The 15,497-nt window shown below is 34.1% G+C and overlaps 1 protein-coding gene across 2 annotated transcripts in view; it reads right to left on the bottom strand.

Moving 5' to 3' along the window:
* Positions 1-15,497, bottom strand: part of LOC121320577 (nucleoside diphosphate kinase 7-like) — a 62,201-nt gene that overhangs the window by 45,933 nt on the left and 771 nt on the right. For both annotated transcript variants that reach the window (XM_041259028.1, XM_041259029.1), the window contains exons 2-6: positions 8,381-8,488; positions 6,202-6,368; positions 5,136-5,246; positions 4,556-4,606; positions 3,647-3,854 (exon numbers count right to left, since the gene is read on the bottom strand). In XM_041259028.1, the coding sequence (XP_041114962.1) occupies positions 3,647-3,854; positions 4,556-4,606; positions 5,136-5,246; positions 6,202-6,368; positions 8,381-8,488 (645 nt within the window). The remainder of the gene's footprint in view (positions 1-3,646; positions 3,855-4,555; positions 4,607-5,135; positions 5,247-6,201; positions 6,369-8,380; positions 8,489-15,497) is intronic.

The following is a 15,497-nucleotide window of genomic DNA, read 5'->3' as shown; positions in this document are numbered from 1 at the left end:
GATGTTCAGTGATGAATCTAGACTTCTGCTTCAACGTGCAGATGGAAGAGTCCGAGTATACAGCTGACGTCATGAACGTTTTATGGCCAACTGTGTGTGACAGGTTGACAGGTTTGGTGGTCGGAGTGTCATGGTGTGGGCTGCAATCTCAGACAGTGGCAGAACCAACTTTGTTCATGTTTAAGGCAACCTGACAGCTCAGCGCTATTGTCATGCGATCATACAACCTCATGTGATCCCATTCATGAACCATCGTAACACCATTTTCCAGCATGACAATACAGGACCACACACAGCCCAGGCCACCACAGCTTTCCTCACTGTCTTGATTACCAGATCTGAATCCCATTGAGCATGTGTGGAAGAAGCTTGGTCGATGTGTGCGACAACGTCACCCGAGCCAAAGACGTTACAAGGACTTTTCCAGGCACTTGAGCAAGAGTGGGTTGCCATTCCTCGGCATGTTATCCAGGCTCCAATTCAATCCATGGGCAGGAGATATCAGACCGTGACCGATGCCAATGGTGGACATACCCGTTACTGATTTCTGTTGACCTTGAACTTTGTTTGGCCTTTGAAAGTGACTTTATTGAATGTCTTAATGATTTCTGTCCAGGTTCTGGTTATTTTGAACTGTCTATTTTACTAAGCAAACTGCCATACTAATGCTATAAAAAGTACATGCAAAACACCTTTGCATGATAGTATTGTTTTGGTGAAAAAGCTAACTAAAACAAAACATCCGAATATTTAATCCAGGGGCACAGAAACACAGCATGAATTGGATTTTCCAATACCAGTGTTATTGTATCGAGCTAGTGGTACAGTAACAAGGGCTTTAATAGAAAGTGATTTTCAAACAAAATGTGTTAATTAAAACAACCCGTTAATGCTTTGAAATTGAGTCGATGAAGTCGTTAATGAATGCATTTCTCGTTAAAGCTTAATTGTCGCTGGTCACCTACATCACTTCCTGTCTCAACAACTAGAATAGGGAACTCGTAATCAAAATGCATGTTAACAAGATCAAGAAAAATGAATGCAAGCATAAATCACTGTTATGGAAACTATTACGATACAGGGAGACAGCTGTTCCACCAGCGAGCAGCAGCCATATGGAAAAAAAAAAATAATGGAATATCTATGTTGTATAAAATTTGTAAACTTAATTTGAAATTGTGCATTTTGTAATGCAGAATTTATTTAGAACACTTCACATATAAAATGCTGATTTACAATTCTCTGGTGGATGGCACAGAATTAAAAAATTAAACCTTGTTAGTAACTGACCCTAATTTGGGGGGATATTTTGCACACAGTTTATATTATATATATATATATATATATATATATATATATATATATATATATATATATATATATATATATATATATATATATATAAAACTCAATGTGAATTGTGCAATCATTTTTTGGTTAAAAAGAAAGAAATACCATAAGCCAACTACATGTATTGGTTGAAATTTATTTTCTTATGATGACATCTACTTTTGTATGTATTTTAGTATGTTCGATTGTAGGCTACAAATACATATGTTTCAAGTGCCATTGTTGTTTGTAGTTGTTAGTTATTCTACATGTATACCATGTATGTAACACTTCAGTATATATTTATTAAGCTTTTAATATTACGATAGCTTCCTAACCCAATACACAATTTGTTTTTAATTAATTGTTTGGTGAATTCAATAATCATTTTCTCTGGTACTCTGCTCACCTCCACGATAAATAAACTCAACATGATTAGAAGTAGCCACTCAACACTTACAGTATTATAAGAACATTTTATATGCATACAAATATGTGAAAATGTACATTGTACATAAAGTGTGGGGGGAGTCTGACAACATTACAAATACATTTAAGCAAATTCCATGTCAATGATCTTGATCACATGCCTAGTGCATCGCTGTGTGTCCTTGACGCCTGTTCTTCACTCTTGTGTGTATAGGATACATGAGGTAAAAGCCAAAGACGCATTGCAAAATCACAATCACCTAAGGAAAGTATTATAATATCAAATATGCCGTTTTCTGTACCAAGATTTCAGTTGAATAATTCAAATTAAATCTACAGTAGATGCCAGCTGTCATATAATGTACGTATGCAGAATATAAATTGGCTACAGTTGCATTGATATTTTCTTGGTAGTAACATTACACTGGGTGCAAATAATGGTATAAAATTTTAGTGATACAACAAACATTCCATAAGGTTGCAAATGGTTAAAATAAGTGAGTAAATCTCTTTCATAACCACAACTATAGAAAAGGCTCTAATTATATTTTAGTAACTATAAACATTGAATTATCAAGGTAGTCTGTAAGAAATTAACCCTGGTCCTAGGCATAACAACCGCTTAAAAATGCCAATATCAATGCCTCATAACGATTTCTTGATTAACACTGGAGTTATCATTTACAACCTTCTGAAAATCCTGCCCTATGTGCAGTTCTGTTTTTAATCTCTAGTAAAAAGGCAAGATAAAAACTAGACAATGAGGCATCCTAGAATGTATAGGCAAGTACACACCACAGACCCAGGAGTTGGCAAAGCATTGCCAAATATGGTAAAAGCTTGGTCAAGCATAGGATAGCTCAATAAAGCATAGTGAACATGTAAGCAAAATTACTATACAATTACTTAGATTTGTCATGGCCTGCATCAGTATGCAACATGCATAAAATGATGAGGACTGTGACAGAATAAGGCAAGAATGTCTATAAATGCTACATAATAGCTTCATTATACAGAGCTCTACTTACACCGGACTAAGCTTTTCATTTGTCAGACAAGTTACTTGAGGGAGCATTTTAAATAAAGTATTGTATGAGACAGAAACCTACTAGCATGCCTGAAGAAAACCACCAACTTTGCCTTTTGTTTTTGTTTTTTTACAACTTTACACCCAGTTGTAGTAAATACATATAATCGTAAATCTCGAAAAACTACTCACTTCTAAATCTTTTGTAGTCATTTTTGTATTACTTTAGTATAAATACATGTTAATTTGGATTCATATGTTGTTTTTTTCTGACTATGTGAACAAAAAGACACACATTTGCCCGTTTTCCCATTGGAAATAGTGATATTTTGAAATATCACTGTCCTGGTCACAAAAGCAAAGTTTGTGGGGAATAATAGCCATTTTCTATACTTTTGAGGCATAAGCAATTAGGAAATAACACTTACTACCCAGGAACAAAAATTGTATTACATAGTGTAATAAAAGCTACACAAATATGTGATACCTGAATCTTCTAAACAAGGAAACTGTCCTTCAAAATAGGAATCCATTTTATTTGAGAAAACAGCTATAGATTATAAGATACCGATTTTACACCATTTTATAGGCAATAGCTAAAATAATGTTTATTTTTTCAATGATTTGGCTGTATTTGACATTGAGTCTACTATTAAACCTTTTACTGTAAGAATTTTGTATTTATAATAGCTACAGTGTGTGTGTCTGCATCAGGAGTAGGCTGTGTCTGCATACTGTTTGATCTTATTCTAATGTATGCTGTTGGTCGTGTGGATAACTGTGTCAGAATTGGTTATTAACATCAATACAAAACAAAATTCAATAAAAGAAATCATGCAGCTTTCCAAGCAAGACACTTACTCTTGCTGCTGATGCAAGTGAATCAGAACCATGCCCAGCATTCTTGGTGCCATCTGTGCCAAAATTTGCTCTCACGCTGTCTGGAGCCTCGTTTCGAGCCACACTCGAGTCTGTTGGCCCCAGGAGCCTTCTCCAGGCAGTCACAGCCTCATCTCCCAGGATCTCCATGGCAACAACCGGGCCAGAGGATAAAAACTGAACAAGGTTACTGCAAGGATGAGGGACACCAATTGAACTATTAGACTGTCTAATTAACTGAAAATGTAGTCCAATTTATAACAGACTTATACGTCACAGTGGTGTCCATTACTAAAGATGGAGTAGCTTAAGTTGAAACATTCTGTTCTAACAAAACCAGTTTCAAACAACAGATATAACTTACAATTCACATTGTTTGTTTCTGCCAAACCCTTGCCTGGTGTGTAAATAAATATAGAAAAGCATGTCAACCATATTTGTGACAAGCACGTTAAGAAATCAATTAATAATGAACACCACATTACATAGATGAGATTTTCATAACTGAACTTGTATAGATCACTCTATAGAAGTATACTCTATTCACAATATTCTTTCATTCACTGTATATAAACTGTACACCTGCGATAAAACAAGCCATGTTCCATGTCTCAGAACTGCCGTTTCTTCATATTTTATTATGAAAAGAAAATCCCAGGGCTATAAGACCTGCCTTTTTTTTTTTTTTTTTTGTCTAAATAAAAAATGTAAAAAGCATTTCAAAATAACGTTGTCAGGCTACAGTTGTGTTGCTCAGGCTGTAGTCTGAGAATACTGCAAAGTCACTGCAATGTCACAGGAATGCTGATGGCTGGTAGCTTTCATTGCTCCTTGAAACCGTGTCCTCTGCTTTCCTATAAAAGGTCAAATATTAACCCAGGAAACACTCACTTGAAGAAAGACTTTGACTGATGTTCTGCATAGAAGTCCATGGTCTCCTTCCTATAAAGCAAGCCATAATTATGGTTAATGAATAATAAAAGTACACCTTAAGCTTTTGCAATGCTTGTCACCTTCAGCAGACAAAAAAATAATAAAAAAACACACATATATATATATATATATATATATATATATATATATATATATATATATATATATATATATAATATATATATATATACACACACATATATATATATACACATATATACATATACACACACACACACACACACACACACACACACACATATATATATATATATATATATATATAATATATATACACACACATGTTAATATATATATAGATATATAGCTATATACTATATATATATATATTATATAATATATATATATAAGATATATATATACAGGCTTATACAAAATAATTTATTGTCATAATGTTTTATTAAATTCACATACATAATATGCACTTGCAAATATCATCTGGACACAGAACTCATAACACTACTGAGAAGGTGTAGGTGTATTAATAATAATAATAATATCTAGTGAACTTGCTTACCGTGACAAAGCGGTCATTTTTGCTTTGGTTACTGTCAGGCCTGCATCATAGATCAATTGAATTATTGTTCCCATCTTGTCAGTAGCATCTGGCTTGATAATAGCAAGTGTTCTTCCAAAAAAAAAAAATATACATATCACACCATATTTATTTGTTTTTTTTTTTTTTTTTTTTAATAAACTTAAGACAAGCTAAATATTCCTTCGGGAAACCCCAGACATGCGGTAAGAATATAGGATTTTGATAAATATTTAGTATGCATCAGGTTTGAACATACAGTTACAGAGCATGAGTCATCCTTATTTCAGCACAGATTACTTTGTGTTACAGAGAAGTAAGAAAAAATAAATGAATTTCCAAAACCATTAAGACCTGTCACTACATTCACAACCCCTAAATATTTAGCCAAAAGGAAAATGTAAATTTAAAACTCATGAGCTGAAGCAAAATGATGATCGCAACATATGTACTGCAATTATGTACTGCAATATGTACTTGCAATTATGTACCCAATGTCCTTCATAAATATTAAAGATTGACAACAATAAAGCATACACTAATCATTGCTCAACCATATGAAACCTACAGCCCAATTTGAAAAAAAAAAATTTTAGCTGTGAAAAAGATCATACAAATGCATGCAATGAACAGAACATGTGAATCAATTATTATGTTTAAACATTAATCAATGATACAATACTTTGTATTTTCATAAAATATGAAAGTTAACTGAATTGGGCCTAGATAATTTTGTTTCAATAGGAAAAAAAATAAATACTAGAAAATTAAATTCAGAGTTGAATGAAAACAGCCACAGTAAATCTTGCCTTTGAAAAAAAAAAAATACAGAGGTTTTGTGGCACAGGTCTACCAGTCACAGGAGACACTTGAACCACTGAACTGACTATTATCCAATATGAACATTATACAAATTATGGGTGTAAGTAGTTTGGCTTGTTGTGTTTCATTATGCATTTGAGGTGCAAAAGTAATTTGAAGATTATGTGACAAAATGCATGGTGATAACATTTGCATTTCACAAGAATATTTAAACAATAATCCTTACTTTTCTTTACTGCTGCCCAGTTTGCTTGCTGTGTACTGGTCCCCATAGTCTATTAAGTGAAGCTGCCGTGAAAACACGTTCAAACGGTTGCCCACAAAGAGATTTTGCAGTTTTATATCGTCATATTTTGTCCTTCTTAAAAAGGTACAATGGTTTTTCATGTCAAACTGTGAAATGATTAAAAAGAAAAACCTTTGAAAATCTGGTGTTATACTTCTATGTTTCTTTAATATATACTGTATGGTGTGCTTTAGGGTATATAGATTTACCAGTATAACACATTTGCAAATCCACATAATGTATACAATACACAAATATTTAGCTTGACGCTGTGTTGCAAAAGCTGTTTTACAAATAACTAATCAGTCTGGACCTCCATTTGACCTTAACTAAGATTAAATACTGGTTTCATTTTGTAATTTGTGGTGTTCGAATGGTGTTTAACAGTAGGAAAGGTTTGCAATACATAGTGTGGCAGCTTTGAAAATACTGGAAGAAACAAACTTTAACACCTACTGTACTGTATATAGTGGTCATCAAAAATAACCTACAAGCCTCAGCTGGCAAGCATGGTATATCAATATAATGACACAAGGAAACCCTCTTACAAAGCCTATTTACTACATCCTGCTATATGGGGATACTGAAGGATGATCCGAGTGATCTGATTAAGCATCCCAGACGAGTGGGTACTTATTTGGATTGCTCATGTGTCCACCAATAATGCCACAAAATAAACTGCTTGCATCTCTGGGGCTATACTACAACTAAATATCAGCTGCAATTGTAACATACTGTACAGTATCTTCATATTAGACAAGTTTCTGCATCCTTTATTATATTGTTAAATTACATTATATATAATATTTAAATAAATTGTACACTAAGCTGCCATTTCTCCTGCAGCTTGGATAAGGTAAACATGTTTGTTTAATAATACAGTAGTTTATAGAATTTCTTAATAAATGCTGAACAGTTTGGGGGGCACTTACAGGTTTATTTATTGTTTCGCATGTATAATGTATTAATTTACTTGGTGCCACGTGCCAGTTTTCCTTAAATAATTAAACGTTGTTGTATTAGTAAAACATTTGCAATTGTATAGTTATTTTTAAAATCAACCATGATATAATACCAGTAAATATTTTGGGCATAACCCAACACAACTAATTTCATTTTGAATAGCAAAACTGTATGTACTGTCGCTTATTTTGGTTTCAACGTGCAGTTCTGATCCTATAAACTGCCCAACCCTGGCACATTGTTTTTTTAAATGTTTTGCTCAAAAGATATGAAATTGGAGTTGGAAATCTGCCAGCTTGTACCAGGCATTAAAAAAAAAAAAAAAAAAAAAAAAAAAAACAACAACACAAGAATGTATCCACCTTTTATTTCATGGTCTCAAGGAGTACATTAAAGGACACAGAGCACTAAATGACGGTTTGGAAATCTGAGGTTTCTAAAATTACACCAAACGAGAAAATAATGACTGGACTTAGACCAATGATTTTTTTTTGTTTTTGGGATGTGAAATATAACCAACAAATTACGCAACATTGCTTTGAGGAACTTGCAATGAAAGTAGAAGTGCTACACTCATCATATTTTCAGCTTCATCCTAAAAATCAGGACAGATAGTTGCCCTAGTTGTAGTGCAGGAAGACTTTTTGTATGAACTAAAGCTTCTGCAGTTTTGTTAAGTTTTTACCTAAACAGAATGAAACCTCAGCTTTCTGGTATTTGTATATTTCCTTTTTTTCTAATAACTTACCCTCTCTGTGAAAATCTGAAAGCTTCTGTCAGTTAGAATAGATTTGTTATAGTCAAGGCCGCCAAGGACGACACTTAATCAAAAGTGTTGACTGATGGGGATCACATGTTACATGTTCAGATACTCATAGCTCAGTTGTTCATATATCTGTAAGCAGTATTAAAGCCAGCCTTTAAAGCAGTACCATGACACACCAAGTGTGGACTTGTTTTATTCATCAAGGAAAAGGGAAACATGGCCCTTACAACTTAAATGTATTTTTTTCTTGATAATTTAATTTAGAAAAACTGCAGAAATGTGAATTTATGTAAATATTCACCTGCTTTAAAGCAACTATGAAAACACTTGTATCAGACGTTTGTTTGAAAAACAACACTACACTTAACACTTGAGAATGAAATATCTTACCATTTCAACTGACCGATCTTTTGGATAAAACAGAAACTGATACTGCCTTAGAAGGGCAGCATTTGGGTCATACCATTCGGCAAGAAATGCAAATCGTTCATCCTGACTCTGAAAGAAACATTGAGAAAACAAATGCATTGACAACCCAAACCATGATAGCAGACATTAATCTAATTTCAACAAGTCCTGTTTTTTAAGAAAAACACAGGTCTACATAATTTATTGATACACTCATACATGCATTTGATCTAAACAACTAGCTTGATGTCGGACACAACAGCCTACCAGTGGTTATGCAGAGTAGTTCACATATCCATAGTGTTCTTAATAGGTCTTCTCAATGAGTTATTATTTATTATGAATTTGCTGTTCTTTGGTGGTTCTTGTTGCATGAAATGTTTGAATAGGTTTCCATTAGAGAATGTAATCTATGGTATTGGATTTATCCTCTAACCTCTACATCCTGTGTAGGGAAGGAACTAGCCCTCTGCATGTGCAATTACTCTGTTTGTCCCAACATTCCCTGCTCCAAGAACCACATTATCAAATCTAAACAGCTTTTTGTTCAGAGTGCAATCTCGTGCGTTATGTTTTTACAGATTTAAAGTACTAACCCTGGCGAACACAGGAACAGTAAAATAACACAAGAACAGTAAAATACATCTGCCAGAAATTAATAGTAATAATTTATAATCATTTTAGCAGCACCCCAAGGCTGCAAGTCTGAAACCTTTCATCAGTATCAGATGCTGCCAAACAAACACGACCTTTAGTTGTTATCTGACATTAAAGAAATGCTGGAAAAGTATAAACATATCCTTACACATTTGTTGCAAATTGTAGTAACATGGTAATAACTTGCAATAACAAGAATATCTATTTTTATATAGCACCTTTCATAGTGGACCACCATCACAAAACTCTTTACAGAGGTAGGCTGAGAACTGTGCATTATATGCAGAGTCACTTAAAATAGCACACTGATTTAACACCTCACAAAAGATTAAGTGATTTGCTCAGGGTCACACAGTGAGTCAATCAGTGGCAGAGATGGGATTTGAACAGGTGACCTTCTGGTTACAAGCCCCTGGACTTTAACCACTGGACCACACTGCCTCCTAATGTAATATTTGTTTGTTGACCTGAACACTTAAGTTGAAAGTCTATGTGACAAATTGGGATTTAGTGTATACAATCTAATACAATAACAATGAAAAGGTAACATTATCTGTTTCTTTCTATCCAAATAAATACATTAATATCTAAAGTACTGGTCACAAGACCCACACCTGATTTTACTACATTGCGCAGATGACAATTATGAATTCCTTTTCTGCATGGAAGCACACTAGTACACTCTTGTGGACAAACCATTAAATCTACCGAAAGATTGAGGGGGGGGGGGGTATTGTCTCTTATCAAAACCCGGCACTATAAACATGTACTGTAATTTTGAAACTAGCAGCAGAGAAGCCTTGGTTATGACTCCTTCATTGAAAATACTTGTTACATTTTGCCAGTAGATACTGGTGAGTGCCAGGTAGTCTTTCTATTTAAAACATTTTACCATTAACCTTGAGCACAATGCACAATTTGCAGTTTATTACAGTAAATGATTTGCATTGCTTGATTTGGCAGCAAAGGGACTACAAGAATATGGAACAACATTAGAACAAATGTATTTGGTGGTTTTTCAATCAAATTGTACTGAATGCTTGTGCTGCAAGTCAATATGCCAAATGAAGTTATGTACTTTAGTAAGTTAGAGGTGCCCTTGCCCTTCAAGTTACCTTGCACATGTCACATATTAACTTAGCAAGCACTATAAGCTTTACTTGGTTTTAATTTGCACTGCCTGCATGGTCTTAATGGATTACTGGACATGCATAAATATCCCAGCTTTGACTACAGCGGAGAATAAGAAACTTTCTTCAACTATGTAAATATGCAAAGAAAGTAGAAAAATATCACAGCAAAATATTACAGATTCGACTGGCTCTTGCTGGAGATTACCACAACAGGAAACATGGGCATTACAGACAAACATGTGTTATATTCAAACTTGTAAATAAAAGTATGTTTCAAAGTGCTGACAGGTGTGTGACTGTTGAAAGGGTTGGGACCTACATATCCATAGCCATGTTTCAACACATCCTGATTGTGCCAGGCAGGTGGCCTGTTATTTTGACTTTACAATGAAACCACGCACTATACGCCCCACAGCTTTTGAAGCCGCTTTAAATATTTAGGGCTATTGCCTCTTAAAAGCAAAGGTACCGACAACATACAGTATTATCATATTTATGTGGGGGCACTATTTCAATATACTGTACAGCTTTTCTGACTGCTTCTCATTTGAAGAGAGTTCAAAAAAAGGATTCCCTCACCCATTTTCTTCTAGGATAAAAATAAAAAGACATAACCTAGTTACAGGATCAAATATTTGTGTTGCTTCTTGTTAGTATTGTATTCAGAACATGGTTGTATTATTGTTATAAATGGTTGTATTACTGTACTTGCTTTAAAATAGAGCCCAAACATAGTACAAGTATATATTATATATAATATACGAAATATTATATAGATATATATATAATATACCTTAGTATATATATATATATATATATATATATATATATATATATATATATATATATATATATATAGTTTTTTAAATCTCTAAAATGTAGACAAATTGATTCTGTAAAACATTAGTTCCTCTGTAAAATTTGTATTCATTACACACTTAATTTGTGTACATATTGGCAGCTACAGTACAGAGACAACATTTTATCAAATGCTAAACAGAATTCATCCTTACAGAGTAATAAGGTTTACAATCAATTGTATTCATTTAAAAACGAGCAGATACAATCAAGTCATGAATAAGTTATGGTCAAGAACTAATCCTGATGTTTTTACAAATTCTAAAGTGTGAGTACTAACCCTGTCGTGAGAACACAGTAACAGGAAATAAATGTGTTTGTTTTAGTAGCAGCCCAAGGCTGCAAGTCTGAAACCTTTCATGCTCACAAACAAACATGTTCTTTAGTTGTTCAATCTGATGGTAAAGAATGCATTAATTTGTCATATTAATGCTTGAAAAGTACAAATATCCTTTATCTGTTTTGCTTTTTTTTACATTTATTGCAAATCGCAACAACATGGAAGTCTTCCCCATTTCACAGAGTATGCTGCCAACAATGGTCGTGTTTCCATGCAGTTTAGAAACTCAAAATTCTCTCTCCATTGTTGTAATCTGCTGGAAGTAGCCCTGGCAAGCTTCTCTGGCCAAATAGAAAAAAAATAAACACACATCACGAAGGGTTTAGAGACCTCATTCATTTATTTTTTGTTTTGTTTTTGTGACACCATTTCTTTTAATTATTGCCACTTGACTCATAAAATGATAGTGTTTGAAGTGCTTACGCGCTGGTTTTTTAATTAACACAATAAACAAAAAAAAAAAAAAAAAAACTCAGTTTTGGAGTTACAAAAAGGCTTCACACAGTACCTTTGTCTTCCAATACGCCTGAGCACACTATCAAGCAGGCTTCACACACAGCAGCCCAGAACAAACTGGCTGCACACTTTTTAAACCATGCACCTGGCACTAATTTACAATCATTACCAGGTGCGGGTGATAATTAAACAGTAATCAAAAACAATTATCAAATTAGGGCTTTTCAGCCTGAGTCCTTCCGGGAGGTGTAGTCCTGTACTTGCAATAAGAATCACTGAGAATGACTGCAAACATTATGTACTGTAAAGGTTTTGTATTGCATTTTCTTTATTTCAAAGTGGCTCATGTAACTTTCTTTTTAAAGATTGTTTAAAAAGATAATGGGCAGCACTGATTCAAGTATTTTGGTAAGAAAAGTTTACTTTAGTGGGCGCAAATTAGCTACTGTATTTAATTTCTTTCCACCAGAATAATTTTAATGTATACAGTTCTGTGCCAATTTGTTATTAAATATGGCTTCTCTAAACAACATTTTAAATTAATCTGGTGCACTGACAATGGCAGGGCACATTCTAAAATATAGTTTCACCAAATTGTTTTGTAGTGTACCTTAGGGTTATTTTGAATGCAAGATATTCATTCTGCATGCAAGGCAACCAGGGAAATGAAAAGCAACAGCTCCACCAATTGGCTTGTTCGTTGCTACTTTAGCAATTGTCTTATACTATACACTTACTGTTCAACACAATACAACAAACATCCTGATATGTCGTACCTCTAGTAGTAAAAGCTTTTATCTCACTTTGTTGATAGCTTTTTCCTTTTGGCCTTGTGCTTGACAACGTACAACTATTACAGATATTGACCACATTAGGCTTCGGCTATACTTAGGCTTCTATTTATATATGCACAGTTAACAGGAAACTTTAACCAAAGTGTTACACTATTGCATTGATAAAATATCACAACCCTTTCAAACCCTGACAGATAGAACATAAATAAGTGGATAACGTATCAGAACTGGGAGAATTACTGTAGATACACTTTCATGGTTACTTAGATTAAACATGGACTTTCTCCAAGCATTACAATGTAGACTGAAAAAAAAAAAAAAGATTTTTCTACAATCAGAGATACAATACTCAGTCATTTTGGATATACAGTAACATGTGTGAAGGTAAATATACACATTTTAAAAAAGGCATGACAAATTTAGAAATCTACAGGGTTTAAATTTGTGGCAATAGATTACACTATGTAACACAATTTTTGTTCCTGGGTAGTAAGTGTTATTTCCTAATTGCTTATGCCTCAAAAGTATAGAAAATGGCTATTATTCCCCACAAACTTTGCTTTTGTGACCAGGACAGTGATATTTCAAAATATCACTATTTCCAATGGGAAAACGGGCAAATGTGTGTCTTTTCGTTCACATAAAGTCAGAAAAAAACAACATATGAATCCAAATTAACATGTATTTATACTAAAGTAATACAAACATGACTACAAAAGATTTAGAAGCGAGTAGTTTTTCGAGATTTACGATTACAAAAAGATAATACATAATCAGATACACTGCTCTCATAGAAAAGAAAATCCAAAGAGCAAGAGAACTTACAATTTTATGTTAAATGTTACTGAGTTTCCCTAAGTGTGTCAGCTACAGTAATGAAGGAAAGCAAATTTCTAGTTCTCCTACAGTGCTTACAGCAGTGCTGGGTAACTCTAGGTATGTTTACACTAGCACAAATATTCCTGAATAAGCGGACAAGAGGATGTATTCTGAAAAATGTAGTAGTGCAAACGCTACCAAACGCGTTCCGGAATCCGTCCTCTTATCCTCTCAAAAGTCGAGTTCGTGTTGTGGACTGAGAGGACAAGAGAACGGATTCCAGTATACTTTGATAGTGCAAACGTACTGAACGTAAGTGTAACTTATTTCTATACATTAGTGAAGTGGTCTCATTTTTTTGTTCTGGTGTAACTTGAAACAGACTTGATATTTGTGTAATGAAAGGGTCAGTGGGTACATATATATATATATATATATATATATATATATATATATATATATATATATATATATATATATATATATATATAGTATATCAGCGCTTTCCACATAATAGCAGCAAACAAGAAACATTAAAAAAAAATCTGCAAAAATTTTTTGTAAATACATGTAGTTATTATTATTATTATTATTATTATTATTATTATTATTATTATTAACCAACATTTAAATTTTTCAATTTTCTAATTGTAAACGAAAAAACGAGATCATGTTTGATTTTTTTTTCAAATGATGGCAATCGATGATGTTGTCATTACAGCACAGCGTCAGCACATCTTTAGTTTACGAAGTATGCATACTCAAGACTCTTGTCCTGAGAGAAGCACCCCCTTCTGTTTCATACCAGTGTAAACGCACCGTTCTAGAACAGACTTATCCGGAATCCTATCAGAAGGACTACGGAAAGCAAGTATAAAACGCACCTTCTGACCCTTCCTGGCCAGGTTTGCATTAAAGAACATGGTGAAGAATTTTGAAAAAAATATTACCAGGGAATACTGCCCTGTGACAGAGAAAGAATGAATCTTGGTTCTAAATCTCCCTTCCAACAACCTCTGACGTTGCTGCATAAACTGCCCGGACTGGATGGTCAGACAATTCATTCCAAGGGTTAGCTGGAAGTCGGCCATCTATAAAGGGAGCGGAGTTATGGCACACCAAGTCATCGCTCCAGAGGAAAAGCGATATGGCAACCACGGATTGGAGGAGAAACAGTTGCACTCGCTAACTGACGATAGAAATGGGGACGTGGCTAGGTGATCTGTTCCTTTGTAATGGTTAAGAGAGAACCACTGAAGGACGAGTGTAAAATAGTTGTGTGTGTTTTTGTTTGTTTGTATCTTCTAATTGTACTGTTTGTTATTTATTAGATGGCTGACATAAGACGGAGCTGTCGCTACAGGCAAGCACAAAACCGGACAATATTTCACCATTATGCATGAGTAAATTGTATTTCACCATGAGCACTACAGCACTCACGATGGACTGTGTTTTGCACTCACCGTGTCTGTGTTTTGTGCGTTTAATACCATGCTTATTATTTCAGGACTGAACCCTGTGTTTATTGAACTGTGCAATAAACATTGTTGTGTATTGCCAACCCTCCATTTCTTTACTGTTTGTCATCAGACTTTGGATTATAAATAAATCACCATTTCACCAGTACTTTGTTGTTTGTCATTGTCTTGAGCACTGCATCACCTCTACACCTGCACACTACTTTGCCATATGCCTCTATGTGGTTCTTCTGTACTACAGTTTGTCAACTGAATGACCTAAAGCCCTTTTCAACTGCTACCATTGTTTTGGGGGAAAATATTCTGAGAAGTAGGTTTAAGATGTGTTACTATAATCTAACTTCATTTCTCAAAGTACTGTAAATTAATTCATAGCATGTCTTTTTTATGTCTAACATCTACTTTACTAGTGCAGTTGAGTTTATGGCAAGCCAAACAAGCATGTCAGCGATAGTCAACCCCACTTTTTTTTTTTTTTTTGTATTATTTATGGCCCCAGATCCTATTACTAAATAACTTGAGCTAAATAATGTCTTTCCTAAGCTTCATCACAACTGAAAATGC

This window comes from Polyodon spathula, chromosome 9, assembly GCF_017654505.1.
Source record: "Polyodon spathula isolate WHYD16114869_AA chromosome 9, ASM1765450v1, whole genome shotgun sequence".
Lineage (NCBI taxonomy): Eukaryota > Metazoa > Chordata > Actinopteri > Acipenseriformes > Polyodontidae > Polyodon > Polyodon spathula.
The sequence above is the reverse complement of the archived record's forward strand: the minus strand, read 5'-3'. Positions and strand labels throughout refer to the sequence as shown.